Genomic DNA, 25,686 nt, shown 5'->3' with positions numbered 1-25,686 from the left:
TTCTTTTCGAAAGATACCGCTTTAGCCAAGGGGGAATATTGTACCTCAAAAATGCATTAGGACCTTATATTCGAAGTCAAACTCGGTGAAGTCGGGCTCTCACAACCACACAGACAGTATGCATTGCTTTGATGTTTTTTGCAAGTGGCACTTTTTTATATACTGTAGGCGATGCGGAAAATCTAACTAAAAGCGCACTTTGCAAGGCAATTCGTAAAGTCTGTTTGGCTCTGAAATATTTCCTTCGGGTTTTCATTGTGTTTCCTGGACACCTGTGTGTGCAGACAATAAAAGAGGCATTTCATGCCATTGCAGGTAGGTAATACACAGGTAAAAACACCCAGAGTTCCATAAAGAATCTCACAATCAGCCTAACATTCTCATTACCCAGGGTTTCCAAATGTGATTGGGGCACATGGGACTGATCAGAGTGGAGTTTGATCAAACATTATTTGGAAAATGTACCTCTCCTCCTGATGAATAATCAGACACAGTGTCTTCATCAAATATTTGACCTTTGTCAATATCTCGTTGGTCAGACACAGGTTCTAGGGATATGACATTCCCTGCAACTGACCCAACAAAAAAAGAGGGCTATATGGAACCTACCTATGGCACACATTGAGGACAAATATATGCAATGACCATCCTTTACCTGAAATGAAGTGACCACTGCATCCTGCCACTGGTTCTGAGGAGGAGCTTCCCCACTGGAATGCCCTCAGAAACAGGGAGATGGGCATTATGCTGGAGAGCCAACTCTTCTGCAGGGGTTAGGTCTGGACCACATGGACCTCCACCTGTTTTTTGCTTGTCTTCCTTCTTATTAGCTTTAAAATTAATGTTCTTTACAATATATATGATTCTTTATGTCAACAGTTCTTTAAATAGTTATATACCAATATTTACCAGTTTGAAGTATATTGTTGCACTTCACTTTATCCTGCTGGGGTTCACAGATGTGCCGATCCATCTTTGGATTGCTTCTCCTGAAAGGGCTACACTTCAGAATACCGCAGCAAAGGGCTGAAGCCCCCTCAGGATCTACACTCCTGTCGGAAGTCAGGGGATAACTAGCTTTGAAAGGGCCTCAAAATCTAACAGTAGCCAAGGGATTGCAATGAATATAGCAGCCACACTCGAATCGCTACCCCTGAAAGAATGTAAACTAAATGGACACACACACACACTCATCACTCACTGCTAAATGTCAGTAAACATCAGGACAACTTCAACTGAGCAACACTCAAACTTTATCATTACTCATGTTTATTAGCAGGCATAAATGTTAGATATGAAAAACAAAATCTGACCGAACTGTGTTCTCTTTCTGGCAGTTATGAAGTCTCTGAATGTTCTTTAAAATATTCCATTCTTTATAGGGTGCCATGCCTTTGATGACTGTTTTATGTAAATTGTTTTGTAACTGATGTGTTCCCATAGTCCAGTTGCTTTTTAGTGACATTAAGAAGCTTATATTAAACAGTCTGACTTACAAAACATGTGGAGTTACAAAAGTTCCAAGCCACCATCTCATATCTTCTTACATGCATATACACACTGGTTAGATTATACAAGGTTAAATGTGTGCATTCTAATGGTAATAATACTGTTTCTTGCATTTCCTTTTACATTTGCATATCCCCGATTCCTATGCCCTTTTTAAAACACATTCATATGGATCATTGTTTATGTGGGCCTTATGATCTAACAAACTTATTAACACCTGCCTGAAGTTCTGGTTACAGAACATTTTGATCACACAGTACAGACAATATCAGCATTCCTTTATGAACTCTGGGAACACAGGCTACATGTAAATAATTTTTAAAAAACATATTAAAATAAAACACACAAATCAAATATTACATGTCATATTTATCATACTGTAAAAATATTTTTTTTTATCTGTATTACACTATCCATTTTCTGTATCTGTTCTTTCCAGTTTAGCATACTGGTGGATCAGAGCCTATACTAGTACTATCAGTTTCAATAGAAGAACATCCCGGGCCAGGATGCCAGTCTATCACAGGTATTTCTACCACATCAGAGCCCATAAGGTAACTTGACAATAGACTATACAACCAACAATGATGGTATTCCACAGCCTGGCAACCTCTATATGTCAAACCCATTTTCTTATGGGATTCATGCCATATCCATATTCTTTTAATTTACCTCATTCTAAGGAAGAAGATGACCAAACAAACATAACTGTGACAAATGTGCTCATATGCAGAGACCTTCACTTTTTTCCATTATACATAACAGAAGTAGTTCACAAATGAGATTCTGCATCATTATTAATATTTTCATTGTTTTCACTTTTAAAGGTAAAACTGTTTTTCACCAGATAATTATTATAACATGTTTTTAAGTTTTAAGGTATGTATGTGAAAAAAAACTTTCACAAGACTTATATCTAATGGTAATTTTATTGAGATAAATAGCAGAGATAATTAAGTTAATTATGATGATAAAGCGGTGAGAGGAAAAACGTGCTGAAGACAGCAGCTCCTGTGTAATGCTAGCTGGCATTTTATTTGGCACTCTTTCACACTCAATGCAGCAGTGACTGCAAATCTACAACGGCTCTAAAAAGTTTTGCTGTACCAGTATCACATTTGGTTTTTTTTTTCTTTAAATACATTTGATCTGCTATTGCAGAATGTGGTTGACTTGGGACCGTAGGAGTCACAACTTAAAACCTGTCTTTATCATTACGCTATATATACTGTCAGATGTTGTACAACTAAAACTAATAAACGGTTCTTTTAAAAACACATCCTTTATTCTATCTATCTATAGTATGAAATCTCCTTTTAAATATTGTAACATTAGGCGTTATGTATATGTTACATGTTTTATGTATACTTTATAATTACTGTGTATCACTTTGTGCTGTCAATGTAAGTGTGCTTAATAGGCAAATATTTAATTAAATTAAATGTTCTGCCATTTTCATTAACTACCTATGGTAATATTGTTTTTTTTTCTTGTGGGTGTCATCCTCAAAGATGTGCATTAATCTAAGTAATGGAGCACACTATCTTTGAAAGTCTCACAAGAACACAATAACAGCCTTTCAAAGCTGGATGGGACAGCATAATTATCTGAAATGAAATGTCAAGAAATTATTAGCATTGTCTATATATATATGTCTGTATGTGGGAGTGTGTGTGTATAAAAATGTCTTTTTATTTTTTATTTTCAGTCGTTTGTGAAAGATTACATGATTTCTATCACAAGACTTTTGCTTGGTTTGGATACAACTCCTGGATCTGGCTTTCTTTGTTCAGTAAGTTTAACTTTAATTGTTTAAATACTGTTGTCATCATTATGAAAAACATCTTTTTTGAAAGACAGTAATATACAGTATCTTGAGTACATAACTCTATTTATAGATTTTGCTTAGCTTCATGAATGGTAAACTTAGTCCTCTGAGTAGTTATAATGTATGTTTCTAGGGTGTACCTCAGTCTAATAGTATATATTCTATTTCCCCTCTTTTTCCCTTTTATCAACCAGCGATAGTTTTGTTCTCATGTATCTAAGAGAGGGATTCATTTTCAGGTGAATTCTAAAAAAGTTCATTATTTTCTTCAGGTTGGTGAATATGCTCCTGAGCCCGAAGTGAATCTATTTTTCCCACAGAGACACCAGTCTGGAGCTGTTTCTGGTGGCTTTTGAAGTTCTCACAACCCCTAAACCAGCTGTTGTCATTAAAGACCACACCTTGAGGGAAGAACTCCTGATTCCTTGATATTCAAGGGAGCAACATGGTCCATGCTGTAACAGCCTGGGACTATGTCCTTCCCACTTTTAATCTTTTTGTCATGTTCAGGAGTCTCTGCCAGGTTATGTGAGGCCACCAAAAGCAGAACAGGGTCTTAACTGGCCTGTCCAGAAGAGGCTCACTCTTCTGGTCAAGTCAGCCAACCCCCAACTGCAACCAACAGTCTGTGGCCTATACGGGCCTCAAAATAGCTTCAGAAGGTCAATAATATAAGTATCCCCAAACTATACAAAAATGTCTCACGAGAGGGAGAAACTGTAAAACTCTGGCTTGTGAAAAACAGTCCAAAAGAAGAATATTCATTTTCAGAAATGAATAATAAAAAAAAAAATCTCAAAAAATCAAAATAGGGTTTATGTTAAAGGCAATCCTAACGAGAATAAGTCCAGACACAAAATCAGGAAAGAAAGCAAGAAAAGAAAGAAACAGAAAAATTAAACAAATATCAAAAAAGAAGATTTCTACAATATTCAATAATGCACTAGTGAGATCCTCTTCTTTTATGAAATGGTACTGATGATACTCTTGGTATATTACTGCCACCTGCTGCTTCAAACCAACAGATGTTGAGAAAGTATACCTCCTCATTGGAATCACACCACAGGACGTCAGACAGAGAGTAATGAGCTGGGCTGAAAGCTAAAGACAGGACCCATGACCCAGACTATACGGACAAGAACTGCCAAGACAACACCTGAAATCTGAAATTTGAGTCACTGGAGCAGTCAGCTGAGGTGGCTCTTCTTGATCTGTGGAATGCTAGGCTACTAGTAATAACAGACACCACCATATAAAGAACCACGGCAGTAAGACTGCTCTCTGATTCTGACCTCGACTCGGTGACGGGGAAGGGTTTGAACCTGGCAAGTGTAACATGCCCAACAATCCTGACAAATGTGAATGTGGACATCATCAAATGGTGAAACACATACTCCAGTGTCCATTGTTACATCAGCAGTGTAGTGAGGGACAGCAGTGGCATATACTCACAGATGGCACAAAATGGTGCAGTGATATGCCAAGAAGATCTGCTACTCTATATGGAGGGATAATTCCTCATTCTATTTTATTTTCTAAATTCTTTTTTTCCAATCCAGAGATTTTATGAAATTTCATCAGTAGATTCTAAATAAAAGCACTATTGAATTTTTCATCCAGAAGATCCCTTGCTGTTATTGTAGCCGTATTAATTTGGCTGACACCTTCAATAAGTTATTGTTTTTGATTTTGGCATTTGATCCAAATGTTGCACACTTTCCATTTTAGTGGTGACCTCTGAGATAAAATCTTTGATTTAAAGCACTTTAACCTATCCTTAATTTACTTAATATTACTTTTGTCATTTGTTTTTACCTGTGTATTTCAATGGTGCAACCTTATTATTTATCATACTGTATATAAAGTAAGCGGTTACCTTTAGTTTCTCCTTCTCATTTATTTTGCTTTAATTGCATAACCTGTTTTTTGTACTAGTTTTAATTTTGTTACAACTGTTTTCCACCTAAATTTTAATTCTTTTCTTTTCCATATCATTTCAGCTAACTTATCAACAATGTAATTTCCATTCAGTCCAACATGTTTTGGTACCTAAACAAATCCCATAAAAATCCCCAGTTGATTTACATCTTTCTCTATATAAAATCCAACTTCTGTCTGTCTGTCTGTCTCTCTATGTATGTCTGTCCGCTTTTCACAAGAGAACTAACAGAATTTAACAGAATTAAATCAGGTTTTTTTCTATAATTTGCTTGAACATTCCAGTTGATTTTGCGAGTTCTCTCATCATGCTAAGTATCATAGCTCGCTTGCGGTACTGATTTGTTTGCGAGAATCTGAGAGAGATGCAGCGGGCTGAGGGGAGGAGGGCGGGGCCCTCTTCACTCACATGCCAGCCTCAGGATGTATCTTACATCCACTTAGCTGGCAGATGAGAGAACTACTTAATGGATTTAGATTGGATTTTTTTCTAGAATTTTCTTGAACATTCCGGTTGATTTTGTGACTTCTCTCATCACGCTAATAATCATAGTTCGCTTGCAGGAGCATCCATCCATTTTCCAACCTACTGAATCCGAACACAAGGTCACGGGGGTCTGCTGGAGCCAATCCCAGCCAACACAGGGCACAAGGCAGGAACCAATCCCGGGCAGGATGCCAACCCACCGCAGGACACACACAAACACACCCACACACCAAGCACACACTAGGAGCGATCAATTCACGCTAATCCATGAAGGGCTGAGGGGAGGGGGAAGCGTGACGTCAGGAGTGGGGAGTCGGCCTACCTCTGCGTTTTGGAGCGTAACTTGCCTTTGCTCAGCTAGTGATACCTTTTTTGTTTATTGATTTTGTAAAGTTTGTCCTGTTTCACTACTATGCAGGCTGAGCCATGGGGAATGGCTACTGGTTATATAAATGCAATATCTTGCCTAGACAAACATTCAACTGTTTTATTTAACAATAACACAGAATAGAAATCTTGACAAATAATTTCCTTTTGGTGGTTTAACTTCTTATGTCCATTCTAGAGCTACACTTTCAACCATCATTTCTGCAATATACAGTACATCCGGAAAGTATTCACAGCGCATCACTTTTTCCACATTTTGTTATGGTACAGCCTTATTCCAGAATGGATTAAGTTCATTTTTTCCCCCAGAATTCTACACACAACACCCCATAGTGACAACGTGAAAAAAGTTTACTTGAGGTTTTTGTAAATTTATTAAAAATAAAAAAACTGAGAAATCACATGTACATAAGTATTCACAGCCTTTGCTCAATACTTTGTCGATGCACCTTTGGCAGCAATTACAGCCTCAAGTCTTTTTGAATATGATGCCACAAGCTTGGCACACCTATCCTTGGCCAGTTTCGCCCATTCCTCTTTGCAGCACCTCTCAAGCTCCATCAGGTTGGATGGGAAGCGTCGGTGCACAGCCATTTTAAGATCTCTCCAGAGATGTTCAATCAGATTCAAGTCTGGGCTCTGGCTGGGCCACTCAAGGACATTCACAGAGTTGCCCTGAAGCCACTCCTTTGATATCTTGGCTGTGTGCTTAGGATTGTTGTCCTGCTGAAAGAAGAGCCGTCGCCCCAGTCTGAGGTCAAGAGCATTCTGGAGCAGGTTTTCATCCAGGATGTCTCTGTACATTGCTGCAGTCATCTTTCTCTTTATCCTGACTAGTCTCCCAGTCCCTGCTGCTGAAAAACATCCCCACAGCATGATGCTGCCACCACCATGCTTCACTGTATGGATGGTATTGGCCTGGTGATGAGCGGTGCCTGGTTTCCTCCAAACGGTGATGCCTAGCATTCACACCAAAGAGTTCAATCTTTGTCTCATCAGACCAGAGAATTTTCTTTCTCATGGTCTGATAGTCCTTCAGATGCCTTTTGGCAAACTCCAGGCGGGCTGCCATGTGCCTTTTACTAAAGAGTGGCTTCTGTCTGGCCACTCTACCATACAGGCCTGATTGGTGGATTGCTGCAGAGATGGTTGTCCTTCTGGAAGGTTCTCCTCTCTCCACAGAGGACCTCTGGAGCTCGGATAGAGTGACCATCGGGTTCTTGGTCACCTCCCTGACTAAGGCCCTTCTCCCCCGATCGCTCAGTTTAGATGGCTGGCCAGCTCTAGGAAGAGTCCTGGTGGTTTCAAGCTTCTTCCACTTATGGATGATGGAGGCCACTGTGCTCACTGGGACCTTTAAAGCAGCAGAAATTTTTCTGTAACCTTCCCCAGATTTCTGCCTCGAGGCAATCCTGTTTCGGAGGTCTACAGACAATTCCTTTGACTTCATGCTTGGTTTGTGCTCTGACATGAACTGTCAACTGTGGGACCTTATATAGACAGGTGTGTGCCTTTCCAAATCATGTCCACTCAACTGAATTTACCACAGGTGGACTCCAATTAAGCTGCAGAAACATCTCAAGGATGATCAAGGGAAACAGGATGCACCTGTGCTTTCTCCATTTTTTTATTTTTAATAAATTTGCAAAAACCTCAAGTAAACTTTTTTCACGTTGTCATTATGGGGTGTTGTGTGTAGAATTTTGAGGAAAAAAATGAATTTAATCCATTTTGGAATAAGGCTGTAACATAACAAAATGTGGAAAAAATGATGCGCTGTGAATACTTTCCAAATGCACTGTACATTTTTAAAATATATTTTCATAATCTTTTCCCTGTCCCTATTCCAAAATCCATTACATAAAACATTGCTCCTGTTTTTTCCTAAGATTAAACCTTTTGAGCTATTTGTGAATATTTGAATAAATCCCTACTATTTCTTTCTGTTTGCTTCAGAAGTAATCCTCCATCAAATATTTTGTTTTAATATTTATTTTGTTATCAACTCTAATAAGGTATTATCTACAGTAGACCTTTCCATGGAGGCACCATTGCGTGAATAAAAGGTGTCACCCTCTCCTGCATGTCAGCCAAGCCACTAGTCACAATAGATAATGGGAATTAACAGTCATGTACCATATGGGTGATGGACAGAATAGGAAAAAAAACTGATAAGGTTCATTGAAAATAAAACGGCTGTAATAAATGAAGTTTGGTGTAAAGAAAGCAAGTACTGAATACTACTGAATAAAGACATTGCACAAGTGAAAGACTTCTTAATAAAAAAGTACATCTGGAATGACTACTCACCCTTCGATATACTGTAATACATAATGAAAAAAGAGAAAATAAGAATATTTGAATAAATACACAAGATGCTGAGCACACAGAAACAAACATAAAAGGGGACAAGCTGAACTGAAGAAGTACAGTAGTATGTGATTTAAGGTGTTGGTTGAAGAGAGTTAATAAACATAAATCTACACTACAGAATATCGCAGATTATAATCTAGAGGGGCACTGAACAAAAATAATGTGAATGACATTGGGTCTCATATCAGAACTATGTATTTTTAATAAAATATAAGTAGTGGAAGGATAAACAATAATACAATTAATTCTATTGTGATCAAGCTTGTATTAAATGAAATGGTGATCAAAAACTATAATTACAAACGACTGTAGAATGCATTCTATTTAGAATAAAAAAACACCACCACAGTGCACAACACTTCTCCAGCCCTCTGTGAACAAAGATAGCCCAAAGGGGGGAAGTGCATAAAGAACAAAGGATGAAAACACAATTCATTTTTGAAAAGGTTCAGCACATGCAATATCTGGGGTTTTCATTAAACTAGATCTCCTGTGAATAAAAGTACTCTTTTTACACTGGTAATCTTACAACAATACAGTATATGCAGAATACCATTTCTAAGAAATAATAATGCAAAATAGATGTCTGCATCTCCAGATGACAAGCACCAAAAAGTAATAAGAGTCGATTTTAATTAAGATGAGATGAAAAACTTGAGAGCCTAGTTTAGTCTTAAGCTCATTAATTGAAGAGTGAAACACATCAAAAAAGGCAGACAAAATTGCCTGTTGAAGCACTCAGGAGATCCAAGATGCAGGAAATGTGTAAAGGAAACCTTGCTGGTTTGCATAAAATCAAGATGGAGACAAATAGGATAGATGTGATCCTAAGATATGAAAAAGTGTTAGGGGAGCACCTGTGAAGGGGAGAAAATAAAGATAAGAGAAAATGGGGAATGTGATAAAGTAGTACAAGAACAAAATGAATTTAAAACTGAGGATTGAAAGGAAAATATGCAAAGCATGACGTTTAATAAATGGCTTCATGATTCAAAAGAAAACAGCCCCCCTGCAGTAAGGTCTGCAACATAGATTAATCACAAGTGCAAAACAGTAATCACTGTGATCCTCTAAAGCTAAAAGCATCAACAGAAAAGAACCTGGTGGAGTTCAAAAGGATGATGTTAGTCTCAGGAAAGTCAGAAAGAAGAGGAGAAGATTATTTCATGCTTCTGTTATCTTTTATAAAGTACTCCATATAGATATAATATAATACGAGATAAGTCAATGATTATCTGCATTTAGGACTGAAGCCAGGAGGCTCTTCTTTACACAAAGAGTTGGGGGAATCTGGAACGAACTATGACTCAGATAATTGAAGCAGAAACCGTGACAGCCTTTAAGAAGAACCTGGATGAGATATTAGGACAGCTCAGCTATTAGTTAAACATACGGACTTGATGGACTGAATGGTCTCCTCTCGTTTGTCAGATTTCTAATGTTCTATCCACACCCTATTAATAAAATTTGTTAGAACTACAGTAGATAACATATAGACCCATCATTCCTCGACAAAGCCCCCCTTGGTTTTCAAGGTATTCCACTAGTTTGTTTGTGTCCTCAGAAAAAAAATGTCTCTCGGCCAGGCATGCACTGCTTCATTCACATGTTGGTCCATGGGAAATCAATGCCCTCTTAAGGCATCTTTAAGTGGACCAAACAGATGGTTCTCTTTGGAAGTGAGGTCAGGGCTACATGGAGAATGGTCCAAGACATAAAATCGGAGACTCTGAAGTGTTTCAACAATATGGGTATCAGTATGTGGACACTTCCTGTCGTGCAACAACAAAACCTTTTTCGAAAATAAGCCTCTTTGTGTTTGCTTCAAATAGTAGGCTTCAGCTTGTCATACCGCATTACACTGTAACTTGTAACTTTTACTCTTCTGATAATGTTCTGGTATTGACCCCTTGTGAGTCCCAAGCCACTATGAGCATCACTTTGCAAGCAATGGCTCGAGTTCTGAATTTTTTTTAACTGGTGATATCAAGTGTTTCCATTAACCCAGCCACAGTGGATGCACAAACCAGTGTCGGTTTCTTTGTGCCGGTCCCAAGCCCAGATAATTGGGAAGAGTTACATCAGGAAGGGCATCTGGTGTAAAATTTTGCCAAATCAATATGCGGATTTCCATACCGGATCGGTCGAGCCCCAGGTTAACAGCGACCGCCACCAGTACTGTTAGCCAACAGGGTGCTGCCGGAAATTGGGCTACTGTTGGCCGACGAAAAAGAAGGAGAAGAAGGGGGTTAGACGTGCCCAGAGGCAGGAGGAGAGGAGGAAAGTAAAGAGAGTGGAACTGAGGATAGGAACTTTGAATGTTGGCAGTATGACTGGTAAGGTGAGAGAGTTAGCAGATATGATGGAGAGAAGGAACGTTGATATATTGTGTGTGCAAGAGACCAAATGGAAGGGGAGTAAGGCCAGGTGGATCGGAGGTAGATTCAAATTGTTCTATCATGGTGTAGATGGGAGGAGAAATGGGGTAGGAGTTATTCTGAAGGAACAGTATGTCAAGAGTGTTTTGGAGGTGAAAAGAGTGTCAGGCAAAGTAATGATTATGAAGCTGGAAATTGGAGGTGTGATGATGAATGTTGTTAGTGCATATGCACGGCAAGTTGGGTGTGCAATGGGTGAGAAAGAAGATTTTTGGAGTGAGTTGGATGAAGTGATGAACAGTGTACCCAAGGGACAGAAAGTGGTGATTGGAGAGGATTTCAATGGGCATGTTGGTGAAGGGAACAGTGGAGACAAGGAGGTGATGGGTAGGTATGGTGTCAAGGAGAGGAATGAAGAAGGTCAGAAGATAATGGATTTTGCCAAAAGGATGGACATGGCTGTGGTGAATACATATTTTAAGAAGAGGGAGGAACATAGGGTTACGTACAAGAGTGGAGGAAAATGCACACAGGTAGATTACATCCTATGCAGAAGAGTTGATCTGAAGGAGATTGAAGACTGCAAAGTGGTGGCAGGGGAAAGTGTAGTTAAGCAGCACAGGATGGTGTTCTGTAGGATGACGTGGGAGATCAAGAAGAGGAAGAGAGTGAGGGCAGAGCCAATGATCAAATGGTGGAAGTTGAAAAAGGAAGACTGCAAGGTTGTGTTTAGGGAGGAGGTGAGACAGGCACTGGGTGGCAGTGAAGAGTTACCAGGCAGCTGGGAAACTATAGCGTATGTAGTAAGGGTGACAGCAAGAAGGGTGCTTGGTGTGACATCTGGAAAGAGGAAGGAGGAAAAGGAAACTGGTGGTGGAATGAGGAAATACTGGAGAGTATACAGAGGAAGAGGATGGCAAAGAAAAAGTGGGATAGTCAGAGAGATGCAGAAAGTAGACAAGAGTACAAGGTGATAAGGCGCAAGGTGAAGAGAGAGGTGGCGAAGGCTAAAGAAAAGGTGTATGATTAGTTATATGAGAGGTTGGATACTAAGGAGGGAGAAAAGGACCTGTACTGATTGGCTACACAGAGGCACCAACCTGGGAAAGATGTGCAGCAGGTTAGGGTGATAAAGGATAAAGATGGAAACGTACTCACAAGAGAGGAGAGTGTGTTGAGCAGATGGAAAGAGTACTTTGAGAGGGTGATGAATGAAGAGAATGAGAGACAGAAGAGGTTGGATGATATAGAGATAGTGAATAAGGAAGTGCAACAGATTAGCAAGGAGAAAGTAAGGACAGCTATGAAGAGGATGAAAAATGGAAAGGCAGTTGGTCCAGATGACATACCTATGGAAGCATGGATGTGTTTAGGAGAGATGGCAGTGGAGTTTTTAACCAGATTGTTTAATGGAATCTTGGAAAGTGAGAGGATGCCTGAGGAGTGGAGAAGAAGTGTACTGGTGCCAATATTTAAGAATAAGGGGGATGTGCAGGACTGCAGTTACTACAGGGGAATAAAATTGATGAGCCACAGCATGAAGTTATGGGAAAGAGTAGTGGAAGCTAGGTTAAGAAGTGAGGTGATGATTAGTGAACAGCAGTATGGTTTCATGCCAAGAAAGATCACCACAGATGCAATGTTTGCTCTGAGGATGTTGATGGAGAAGTTTAGAGAAGGCCAGAAGGAATTGCATTGCATCTTTGTGGACCTGGAGAATGCATATGACAGGGTGCATCGAGAGGAGCTGTGGTATTGTATGAGGAAGTCGGGAGTGGCAGAGAAGTATGTAAGAGTTGTACAGGATATATACGAGGGAAGTGTGACAGTGGTGAGGTCTGCGGTAGGAGTGATGGATGCATTCAAGTTGGAGGTGGGATTACATCAAGGATCAGCTCTGAGCCCTTTCTTATTTGCAATGGTGATAAACAAGTTGACAGATGAGATAAGACAGAAGTCCCCGTGGACTATGATATTTGCTGATGACATTGTGATCAGTAGCAAGAGTAGGGAGCAGGTTGAGGAGACCCTGAAGAGATGGAGATATGCTCTAGAGAGGAGAGGAATGAAGGTCAGTAGGAACAAGACAGAATACATGTGTGTAAATGAGAGGGAGGTCAGTGGAATGGTGAGGATGCAGGGAGTAGAGTTGGCAAAGGTGGATGAATTTAAATACTTGGGATCAACAGTACAGAGTAATAGGGATTGTGGAAGAGAGGTGAAAAAGAGAGGGCAGGCAGGGTGGAATGGGTGGAGAAGAGTGACAGGAGAAAGTTGTGACAGACGGGTATCAGCAAGAGTGAAAGGGAAGGTCTACAGAACGGTAGTGAGACCAGCTATGTTATATGGGTTGGAGACGGTGGCACTGACCAGAAAGCAGGAGACAGAGATGGAGGTAGCAGAGTTAAAGATGCTAAGATTTGCACTGGGTGTGACGAGGATGGATAGGCTTAGAAATGAGTACATTAGAGGGTCAGCTCAAGTTGGACAGTTGGGTGACAAAGTCAGAGAGGCGAGATTGCGTTTAGTTTGGACATGTGCAGAGGAGAGATGCTGGGTATATTGGGAGAAGGATGATAAGTATAGAGCTGCTAGGGAAGAGGAAAAGAGGAAGGCCTAAGTGAAGGTTTATGGATGTGGTGAGAGAGGACATGCAGGTGATGGGTGCAACAGAACAAGATGCAGAGGACAGAAAAATATGGAAGACGAAGATCCGCTGTGGCAACCCCTAACGGGAGCAACCGAAAGAAGAAGAAGAAGAAGATATCAAGTGTTTCCATTCCTTACTCTGCCTTCCACTCTCGGTTTAAAACTGATGAATCCATGTATCATCTCCAATGATGATTTTCTTAAAAATGTATTACCTTCATTATTGTAGGAGTCCAATAAACATTAACAGGTGGTTAGATGATTACACTTATTCTTATGTGTGAGCTGTTTTGGGATGCATCTTGCAGAGACTTTAGGAAACTAAGCCTGTTGTGGATGATGTCATATATAGAATTGCGATGATCGTCATAATGGATGTGGATAGGTGTCCCACTCCTTCTTTGAATAAGAAAAGAGCTTTTTTGTTGCTGCGCTGGAAGGATTTTCAGGATCGTATGACGTAAACTTCTATCCATCTGTCAGCTTCAAAAGTGTGCCGGGCAATGTTCTAAGGCTTTATACTCTTTTTCCATGTGCAGGCCCTTATTTAGGTAAATCATGCCTTTCCAAACAAGGCAGGAGAGGATTCAATTTCATGCACACAGAAATAGTACAATGCCTATTTCTGTAGTTGTTCCTTTCTCGTCTTCTAATGCTTGCCTAGCAGTTCTAAATGATGAACCCCTGTGTGCTAAATCTGACCTGTACATGTTAGTGGATTTATAAAATATTTTTTGTACAGAGCACAGTGACATGAAACTTATATTCTTATTACAAGAGGGCACACGGTTTTAAACCATGCCTTAATGTGCCTGATAGTATGAAATGCAACATGCTCTATTGAATAAGCAGTGCTGTACATTTAAAGCGTACTAAAGGTGAAGTAAAGCATCTTTGAGTATAGAAACAACTGAAGTTAGACAAGCAAGGTTACGTTTAGAGAAGAAACATTTTTTCCCAATTTTTTTGCCTTTTATTCTATGTGTGTAACAACCTTCTTTCTTTATTCTTGAGTGAACAGTTTGCTTTGAAATTTCACTAAAATGAACTTTTAGACTTAGAGATTTCTTTTGGTACGCCTTTGACCCATGCTTGATCCTGCCTTAGTCACCAGCAGCTACAGGTATTATAGGCTTATAGGGTCATTATTATCAAATGTGCAAAAAGACAGTAAAACATTTACTAGCAATTGTCAATCAACAAGCAACAAATTACCACTCTCCAAAGCCATGATTTATAAATATACCTTCAAAGCAAAAGTACAAACCCAAAATTCCTAAAAATGGTGCCCCAAGTACACTTGAAATTCCCTAAAAAATAGGTAGATACCAGTGACATGAAACAAAATATTGATTACAATTCCTTTATCAAGTGTGTTAGTGACACTGTACGATAGGGCTCATATCTGAGGTGGGCTAACGTCTTTATTGATATCAAGAGGAATGTAGTTTAGTCAGGTAAGGTCAGTTTGGGGAGCATGCACTGGTACAGCACGTTCCCGCACCCACCACATAACAAAACAGCTTGGGATTCTGGTTGGCAAACCCCCAAGCAGACACGCAGTCTAGTCCCTGCCCCCCAGAAATGACCAGCTACCTGCTGTAGCCAGGTGTTTCGTGGGCATCCCCTTGGCCTGGTCCAGCCACTCGACTCCTCAACAATGAAGATCCTGAGCCGGATCACCCTCTGGGAATTGCGCCACATGGCCATAGTGCCGTAACTGATGCTCCCTCACAGTGCTGGTAATGTGCCACATTCTGTAGTTTAGTGAGTTGCTAAAATGATAATTATCATTGTAGTAATGTAAAAATAATAATAAAAAAACTTAAAACATTATATTTGTCTTTCAGAGACAGCCTTTCATATGTTCACCCCTCTCAACTATGTGAGGGCTGGTAAAAAGGCTACTGAATATAAATGAGTAATGTGAATGCCAGCTGTAACTTAAGAATAAGTACTTCAGTTAGGTCAGGGGGCCACAGATGGAAGCTGATTAAGACTGTATTTTTCTTAAATGTTAGAAAGTTGTTCTTCACACAAACAGACATACAGTGCCTATAAAAAGTAATCACTCCCTTGGATGTTTTAACATTTTATTGTTGCACAGCACTGAATCGCAGTGGAGTTAATTTGGATTTTTTGGCAATGATCAGAAGAAAAAGTCTATTTAATGTCAAAGAGAAAACACATTTCTACAGATATGAAACACAAAATAATTAACACCTAAATCATCAACAGTGGAATCAATTGGTTTTAGAAGTCACATAATTAGTTCAATGGAGATCACCTGACTGGGGATTCAATCGATTGTAGTATAAATGCAACTTATCTAGAAGGTCCATTTTGTGGCCAATCAGTATGATGGGCTAATATACACAATGAAGACACTCCAAGAAACTCTGTGAAATAGTGATTAAAAAGTGCAAGTCAAGGGATGGAGACAAGAAAATATCCAAGTTACTAAATATTCCTTGGAGTTAAGTTAAATCAGTCATTAAGAAATGGAAAAGAGGATAGCTCAGCTGTAAATCTGTTACATAGCAGGCCATCCATAATCACTGAGTGATCGTGCAAGAGGAAGACCAGTAAGTGGGTCTACCAAGAGACCTCTAAGAATGCTGAAGGGCTTACAAGCTACAGTGACTGAGACTCCAGAGACTACACTTATAACAACTGTTGCCACAGTGCTTCACCAGTGCTTTTATGTCAGCTGGAAGATAATTCTGTGGTGTGATGAGACCAAAACTGAGCTTTTTGATCATGAAACTAAATGTCATGTATGTAAGCTAAACACATTATCAAAAACACACCATCCCCACCTTTAAGCATAGTGGTGGCAGTCATACAGCAGGCCCTGGAAGGCTTGTGAGGTTAAATTAAATGCAGCAAAATACAAGAAAGAATAACCTGAGGGAGTCTGAATGAAAACCACACCTTGGGAGGTGATTTGGTTTTCAGCAGGCCAACTACCCCCAAGCATGAAGCCAGAAATGGTTTAAAAACAATAATGTTAATGTTGACCTGGAGTGGTCGAGTCAGAGTCCAGATCTCAATTCAACTGAGAATTTGTGGCTGGACTTGAAAAAGGCTGTTCACTCATGATCGACATGCAATCTGAACAGTTTAGCAAAGAAGAATGGAGAAAAATGGAGGTGCAAAGCTGACATCATGGCTGCCAAAGGCACAGTTACTACATACAGAGTTGAATGGGGTGAATATTAAAAAAATGTATTATTTTGAATTAGTGAAAAAGTACAGTGAGGAGGGCCCTGCCCAGCTCCCCACTCCTGATGTCACATTTCCCTCTCCCCTCGGCCCGCAGCCTCTGTCTCAGATTAGCGTGAATATATCGCTCCTGCAAGCGAACTTTGATTCTTAGCGCAATGAGAGAAGTCACAAAATCAACTGGAATGTTCAGGTAAATTCTAGAAAAAAACCCGATCTAAATCTGTTAAGTAGTTCTCTCGTTCGCTAGCTAAGCGGAGGTAAGGTACATGCCCCGAGGCTGGCGTGTGAGTGAGGAGGGCCTAGTCACCATCCCCCTCGGCCTGCTGCGTGACTCTCGGATTCGCTCAAAGAAATCGTTACCGCAAGCAAACTATGATACATAGCCCAATGAGAGAAGTCACAAAATCAACCGGAATGTTCAAGCAAATTATAGAAAAAAACCCAATCTAAATCAGTTAAGTAGTTCTCTCGTGAAAAGCAGACAGACAGATGTTGGATTTTATATATAGAGAGATTAAGACCACTTTGCAGAGATCTCTTTTCACTCAGACATTAAAGTGTCTTTTCTTGTTGATCACCATTAAAAAGCCAAATTAAATCCCCTTTGAACCTTTGAAGCTTTATAACAATAAAATGTGAAAACACCCAAGGGTGTGGATACCTTTTATAGAAAGTATATGTATGTGGAATAAGGTACCACTTAATCTACTAGATAGTTGTTGTGATGTGAGATTTTACATATAACTTGATAAATATTTTGTATGTCTTTATTTGTAATTTAGACAAAGCAATGTAATTTAGTGTTACTTTGGTGAGAGGCATTCGTGTTTGCCCCTTTTACGACTGAGTTTCTTTGAATTTTACGACAGCGTTGGGGTGGGGGTGTGCCTTAAACTAGTTTGGCAAGTGTTTCTCAGCTAGAGTCAACATATGGTTTGGGGGCAGGTGTTAAGATGTTCTATTTCCCCCATTGGTCTGAAGTATGGCTGTTTGGAATTGGCTTGGATCAGAAGCCTTTATGTACTACGACGCCCTATTGGCTGTAGGGATTGGACAGAAAATCTATATATTTACTTGTTTAACCTCACACTCTCTCTCTTACTAACCAACATCTGAAAGAAGCATCTCTCTCTTGCTAACCTGTGATGATGTAGAAGTATCTCTCTCTTACTAACTAACATCTGAAAGAAGCATCTCTTTTGCTAACCTGTGATGATGAAGACAACACAATGAGGCGCACAGCTCAGCAGCCATGTTGAGCAGACATGTGGCAGAAAGCTGACCACCAATGATGCCTTAACTAGAGACATTTAAGTAACTACAAGTCTGTGTGCCGCCTGAACTACATATCACCATTTAAGCAGGTTGTATGGATGCCAATATTCAAATGTACTTTGCATTTTGTTATTATGTATGAACATTATCAATAATACATTGTTTAAACTGTAACTTAACTTCTGCTTGTCTTTTTACTACATCTAATTGCCTGAGGTTATAGATATAGAAGGGAAGGTGGGGATAAGTTATATACAATAATACCTTATAAACAGTGGCAAGTCTGTGAGATTAGGCATTCTAAGGCTACATATTAATAATACAATAGGGGAATGTAGAGCAATATATATTACTCTACCAAGACAAAACAATAGTAATATCTTGAGGACATTAACCCCTTAACCGCCCTCTGCCGGATATATCCGGCACCGTTGTTTTATTGCTAACGCCATACTGCCGGAATTATCCGGCACATTTGCCTGTGGTTATATGAATACCTGGCAAGTAGTATAACTGACGGTTTGGCGTGGGTATTATTACTACGTTGTATTTCGACAAGTCTGTGGTTGTTTTGGCCGGTCATGTGACGTGATTCGGAAGTGACAGCTGTGAATATGGCGAAACGTAAACTGACTTTAAGTGAGGCTTTGCAGGCGATTTTGGACAGTTCTGATCATGATTGTAGCAGTTCTGAAGAAGATTTTAGCGACAGTGATGAGCAGCAACGTGCGCTGCATGATACTGTGAATGAAGACGCATCGGATGACGGCGATGAGTGGGTGTATCCCCAGCATCTCAGCTGGGCTGCTGCCCGTGGTGAACTACCTTTTCTGCATTCATTTGAGGGAACGTGTGGCTTTATTGTTGATGTAAACAATTACACTGCTGAGCAGTTTTATGAGCTGTTTGTGTCACCTGATTTGATCAGACATTTTGTTCATCAGACAAATCTGTATGCAGCACAGTTTATTGAGAAAAATCCCAATTTACCTCCACATTCCCGTGTTCATGCTTGGTTTGACACTGATGAAAACGAAATGAAAAAATTCATTGGGATTTTGATGTTGATGGGAATAATCAGAAAACCAGATATTGAGATGTACTGGTCTACAGATCCTATGTATGCAACACCTATTTTTGCAGCTGTCATGACACGTAACCGATTCTCTTTGCTGCTGAAATTCTTTCATTTGAATGACAACAGAAATGAGCCAGATAAGAAAGATCCAAACCGCGACCACTTGTTCAAGCTACGTCCTTTGATTGATCATTTATTTGAAGCATTTCAGTTGCCCTACATGCCAGGACCGTCAGTTGCAGTTGATGAAAGTTTATTGTCGTGGAAGGGCCGCTTACAGTTTCGACAGTATCAACCATTGAAAAGGGCACGGTTTGGTATCAAGATGTTTTGCTTAGCTGAGAATTCAGGTTACATTTATAGATTTCGTGTATACACTGGCAAAGAGGATCCTATGAGTAGTATTTCAGCAGTGTTGCCAGATGAATGTAAGGACTTTGGACTTTCAGAAAAACGCTGTCATGTCTGTTCAAAGAAGGGTCAGCGTAGAGACGTCAAGACCTTCTGCTCAAAGTGTCCCAGCAATCCAGGACTTTGTGCAGTTCCCTGCTTTGGCCTGTGGCACAGCAAACTCAAATACTGGGAATGAAACTATGATTGACTGAACTACTTTTGACTTTTGAATTACTTTTGACTGTTCCGTTTTTGTAGTTGACAATAAATCCAGAAGCCTGAGAAAAGGTACATTTTGTGCTTTATTATGTGTTTGCCCATTTCTAGAACTTGCACAACATTTAGTGGTCAATACTGCTTGAATAAATGTAAAAAATGTAAAAAAAATGTAAAAAAGTAAAAAACCGAAAATTGTTCAGATTTCGCCTGGCGTGAGGAATATTTAGGGAGTTGGCGGTTAAAGGGTTAAAATTTCAACTTGAGTTAAAAAGTGGGTGGTACAGTGGGTAGTGCTGGTGCTTCATAGATCCTATTCTCTCTGTACCTCTGTGAGTTTCCCTCCAGGTACTGTAGTTTTCCTTCCGCACCCCCCAAAGATGTCCAGATCAATTTTAAATATGGAGTGTGTGAGTGTACGTTAATAGACCCTGTGGTGGAATGGCTCCCTGGTCAGGACTGGTGCAATGCTTTGTGCCTAATACTACAGTCCTAAGCTAGGTGAAATGGCTTGATAATGTTAGTCAAAAGGGGATTTATACATTATATCATGCTAAATATCTTATCAAAATTATTTTTAGGATCTTGTGTCGTTAAAGCAGAATGCTTGTGTGACATTTATTCACCAATATATTGATGTTGTCTTGTGCGCTAAACTCTTTCAAGCAGGAGTTAAGATCTGCTCACATACTTGAGTCATAGAGGATGATGCTGGGAATCTAAAAAAAGTCTGAGGTGTTTAAAACAAGTAGCAATTAAATAACAGTGATTTATTAAACTGTTACTTTGAAAAAACAGAAAAATGGAGTAGGGATTTTCATAGGCTTTTCTGGGAGCTCGAACTGTAAACTATTTTAAAAAATTGCTTCTCACTATGTCTGCTGGACACTTCAAGGCCAATTTTCTAACTTTAGCACCCTGCAGTGGACTGATTCCTGGAAAGAACTTATCTCCACAAAATAACTGACAGCATGTTTAACAGTTGAATATAAATCAGTGAATTTTAATCAGCCATAAGCTGTTCAGTCACATAAATCAAAAGTAAAGTTGTAGCAGTGACTCACAAATTTCAAAGATGTCCTCCTGTGCTGGTTAGGTTTTCCTGTTTCTTTTTTTGCAATTGCCATCTATCAATTCTTCGTTTTCTATGCCCACTTTGTCTAATTCTGAGATACAAAGGACCAGAGCCTACCTGAGCAGCACTGGGTGCACAGCAGAAAATATTCCTGGATGGGGCACCAGTTTTTGAACTATCATAAAATGAATAAAGCCTAGGCCATGCAATATATTTGATTTGACCTGAAATTGCAGTATACACTGACCATTATGTTATGGGTCAATTTGACCTGTTTCTGTTTTTGAATTGTCTAAAATACAGGTTACTGTCAATTCTTCTCCTTGAAATTGTTTGGCTTTTTGTTATTTAGGGTCATGATCTTACATGTGAAGTAGGATTACCCTAATGCATTGGGAAAAGACTGTCGGAGCAGGTCATCCAGCTGAAGCTACGCAAGTTTGAGCCCAGCCAGTACTTGGATGAGTGACTATCTTGGGAAAGCAACGATTATAGCTGGAAGAGGTGTTAGTGAGGCCAGCAGGGGATCTCAATGTGTGTGTGGATCTCAATGTCCCAGTGCAGTGATGGGGACACCATACTGTAAATACAGTATGGCACCGTCCTTCAGATGAGACGTAAAAGTGAGGTCCTGACTCTGTGTGGTCATTAAGGATCCCTAGGCATCTTTCAAAAAAACTAATATTTATCCTGATATTTCTTGCTAAATTGCCCATCATGGCCTTGTCCCTTCTGGCACCAGAATCATCCCCTGCCTCTAATTGGCTATCTCTCTCACCTCTTCACCACCTAATAACTAATAGGGAGTTGAATGTTCTGGTGCAAGAATGGCTACCGTTGTATCATTCAGGTTGGTGCTACACATTGGTGGTGGTTGAGGGGTAACACTTTAGTTTAGTTGCTACAAAAATACATCTATTACTCATTACCTCTTATGTAACCAGACTTTAACAAAGGCTACTTTTGGTGTTAATGACCCCTTATAAAACATCAGTAAAATGGTTATTCATCCCTATTCAGTGTGGCATTTGATATGCTGGTAAAATTACCTATGAATGTGAAGGATTTGCAGGTTGTAAATTGAAGTACACGATATCAAGAGAAATATGTCTCACTTAACACACTTCTGACCATTCCAAAGTGAAGTTTAGTTTAGTGGGCCACATTGCACAGATGAATACCCACTTTACTGATGCATTGTAATTGTCATTAAAACCATAAGAAGCTTTTGTTAAGGTCTTGGTACATAAGTGTAAATACGTCATACTGTAGATGCATTTTTGCATTAACTAACTAAAGTGTTACTTTTGAAGTGATTCCCCTCTGCCTATGTAAAGTGCTTTGAGTAGTGAGAAAAGTAGCATTTATAAATATGTTTTATTTATTTACTAGCTGTGGAAGGCCGTGCTGTAAAAAGCCCGGGGTCCAAGAAACTATTGAAATCGTCAGAAAAAAATTGAAATGTAGAGATGTCAGGTAATTGAAAGGAACTACTTTGGGCATCTCTGTCCTAGGAGGTTTTGCGTTACTGACGTGCTCGCCTCGTTTATTCATTAGCGGTGAGAGGAAAAATAAAAGGGATACCATTTTGCCGATGTTAGCGGCTAAGCGACTTTGTCTTTCTTCGGAGGTTTCGTTTTGCTGGCCTCACTTGTATTATTAGCAGCCGGACACCCTTACCCCAACTCCACCTCTCACTCCCGGGCCGGACAGACACACACACTTCCACGCGTAGATATTTATATATAAGATATAGAGTTTTATACAGAGATGATGTTGCAGGTCATTTTGACCCAGATAGTCTGAGTTGTGAGAAAGGTGCCCAGACCCAAAATAAAACATCTGCCTGGGTTGTTAAAGGTTGTTGAGAGTAGTGTGTGTTTGTTTGACTGATGTGAAAAGAAATACAAATTGTTTTTGACGTGTTGAGGAATGGCTGATTAGACTGTGTTGTATGTTGCAGACAGGTGGTGACGTAATCCACTCCTTTGTTTTATAAGGTGTGTATTTTCTCCATGACACTAAGTCACCACCTTTTGCTAACATACAGTACATACAATACAAAAAATAAGAATGTTCTTATAATGAGAACAATGCACAAAGATGTATGTCTGAGTGAAAGAGTGAACATGGAGTCCCAAGTAAGACTGGACTACAATTCCAGTTAAGGAAGGGTTGGAAACTTGAACAGAGATAAAGCTCCATATAACTGCCAGTGCAAGACTGCTTGTTGGCGTTTGTTTGTTTGTTTTTTCAGTATTTTAGATGCGTCTGCTTACAATGCGTATATCCTGTGGACTGTGAACAACCAGCAGTGGAATAAGGGCAAATTGCACTGACGTCATATCTTCCTGGAGGAGCATGTCAAAGTGTTTATGACTCCAAAGACCCAGAAGAGAACCATTATGCCTTGATCTCCAGCAGCTGTAGCTGCTGTGATGAAAATACAGGCTGGTGTTTCCAGACCTACAGGGAATCAAAAAGAAATCGATTCAGTGGACACATGTAATGGCAATAGGGGAAAAAGATGCCAGATTTGCCCCACTCAAAAAAAACAATAAAACCAACACCGTGTATGTACAGTGCAGGACAAATGTCTGCAGAAAGCACATACTTACATTGTGCTTACGTAAAGGTGAAATCATAACAACATTAACTGTAAATCGAATTTTGTAACAAAATAATAAAAATGTGTTTGCATTAGATAGATAGATAGATAGATAGATAGATAGATAGATAGATAGATAGATAGATAGATAGATAGATAGATAGATAGATAGATAGATAGATAGATAGATACTTTGACTAAGCAGTGTTATCAAAATTCGACAGTTTGTGAGAAAGAAAACATGTTTATTAAATAGTTATTAATTAGTATCTTTCATTGGTTCTGATGTTTCATCCTTCTGAATGTTCTGAAAATCTATAAGAAACTTTTGGCCTTTTTAATGTGATTCATGCCTGTTTTTGACTTTATGTAAACAGAGTGGGTGCATCCAGCAGGGGGCGCATGCTTCCTGGAAATATATTTGTTAGTGATTGCAGCTTTTTACATAAGCAAAATCTATATAGATATAAAATAAAATGCTATATCCCATCCTAGTGATACAGCCATAATTCTACACTTGCAGGCCACTTTATTAGGTACTCCTTGCTAGTACCGGGTTGGATTCCCTTTTGCCTTCAGAACTGCCGTTAATTCTTTCTTCATGGCCTAGATTCAACAAGGTGCTGGAAGCATTCCTCGGTGATTTTGGTCCATATTGACATGATAGCATAACTCAGTTGCTGCAGATCTGCCAGATGCACATCCATGATACGAATCTCCTGTTCCACCACATCCTAACGGTGCTCTATTGGATTGAAATCTGGTGACTGTGGAGGCCATTTGAGTACAATGAACTTATTTTCATATTCAAGAAACAAATTTAGAATAATTTGAGCTTTGTGACATAGTGTGTTATCCTGCTGGAAGCAGCCATCAGAAGATGGATACACTGCGGTCATAAAGGGATGGACATGGTCAGCAGCAATACTCAAGCAGGCAGTGGCATTTAAATGATGCTCCATTGGTACTAAGGGACCCAAAGTTTGCCAAGAAAATATCCTCCACACCATTACACCACCACTGCTGCCCTAAACCATTGACACAAGGCAAGATGGAACCATGCTTTCATGTTGTTGACGCCATATTCTGATCCTACCACCTGAATGTCGCAGCAGAACTCGAGACTCATCAGACCAGGATATGTTTTTCCAATCATCTGTTTCCCAGTTTTGGTGAACCCATGTGAACTGTAATTGCTTGTTCTTAGCTGACAGGAGTGGTACCCGCTGTGGTCTCCTGCTGCTGTAGCCCATCTGCATCAAGGTTTGACATGTTGTGTGTTAAGAGATGCTCTTTTGCATACCTCAATTGTAATGAGTGGTTATTTGAGTTACTGTTGCCTTTCTATCTGCTCAAACCAGTCTGTCCACACCCCTCTGACTTTTGGAACCATCCATCCATCCATATCTGTAAACCCTAGAGATGGATGAGTGTGAAAATCCCAGTAGATCAGCAGTTTATGAAATACTCAGACCAGCCCATCTGGCACCAACAACCATGCCACGTTCACTTAAATCACCTTTCTTCCTCATTCTGATGCTTGGTTTGAACTTCAGAAGGCTATTTTGACAATGTCTTCATGCCTAAATGCATTGAGTTGCTGCCATATGATTGGCTGGTTAGGTATTTTCGTTAACAAGCAGTTGAACAGGTGTACCTAATAAAGTGGTTGGTGAGTGTATGATAATGAAAGGAAATAACACTTAGGAATGGATACACTTAGCTTCTTTTCAATGTCAGCTTACACTGCATCTAAAAACCTGAAGGAAGCTCTTGATAAAGCCCGGTCTTGTCAATATTGCCTGAGCCGAAGGCATTTACTAGGCACTGGTAAAAACAATGTCATCCCTCTGACTGTAGATGAGCTTCCATGTTTAGGGCAATTACCAGAGCTTTTATACTTTCTCTACACTCCAGGGTCCCCAACACAAGAGCACGCAGTTTCCAAACATGGGTACAATTTTTTTTAGCATAGCTTAAGTAGAAAACAACATAGAGTAACTGCAACATCATTGAACCATCAAACCACTGATCATCGAACAACAGGGTACACTACTTGTCACAACCCATCTCCCTGTCAGTTTGCATACATGGCGCTAATGTTTTCTCCCTGTCAGCTGGTTTGCATGGTTTGGATATTTTTAGGTTTGTCAATTCATGGCTTTAGTTTTGAGTAAAACTCATGTACTGTGGGATAAATTTCACAGATCATGGTGACACAAACCTTTAGCTACAGTGGGTCATTGTGACCTGTGCCCTAAACC

The 25,686-nt window shown here is 39.7% G+C and overlaps 1 protein-coding gene across 2 annotated transcripts in view; it reads left to right on the top strand.

The window, feature by feature from the left end:
- Positions 1–25,686, top strand: part of kcnt2 (potassium channel, subfamily T, member 2) — a 566,635-nt gene that overhangs the window by 280,525 nt on the left and 260,424 nt on the right. For both annotated transcript variants that reach the window (XM_051932499.1, XM_051932498.1), the window contains exon 25: positions 3,218–3,301. In XM_051932499.1, the coding sequence (XP_051788459.1) occupies positions 3,218–3,301 (84 nt within the window). The remainder of the gene's footprint in view (positions 1–3,217; positions 3,302–25,686) is intronic.

Source organism: Erpetoichthys calabaricus, chromosome 10 (genome assembly GCF_900747795.2).
Source record: "Erpetoichthys calabaricus chromosome 10, fErpCal1.3, whole genome shotgun sequence".
NCBI lineage: Eukaryota > Metazoa > Chordata > Cladistia > Polypteriformes > Polypteridae > Erpetoichthys > Erpetoichthys calabaricus.
Note: the sequence above shows the minus strand (reverse complement) of the source record. Positions and strands in the feature narration are given on the sequence as shown.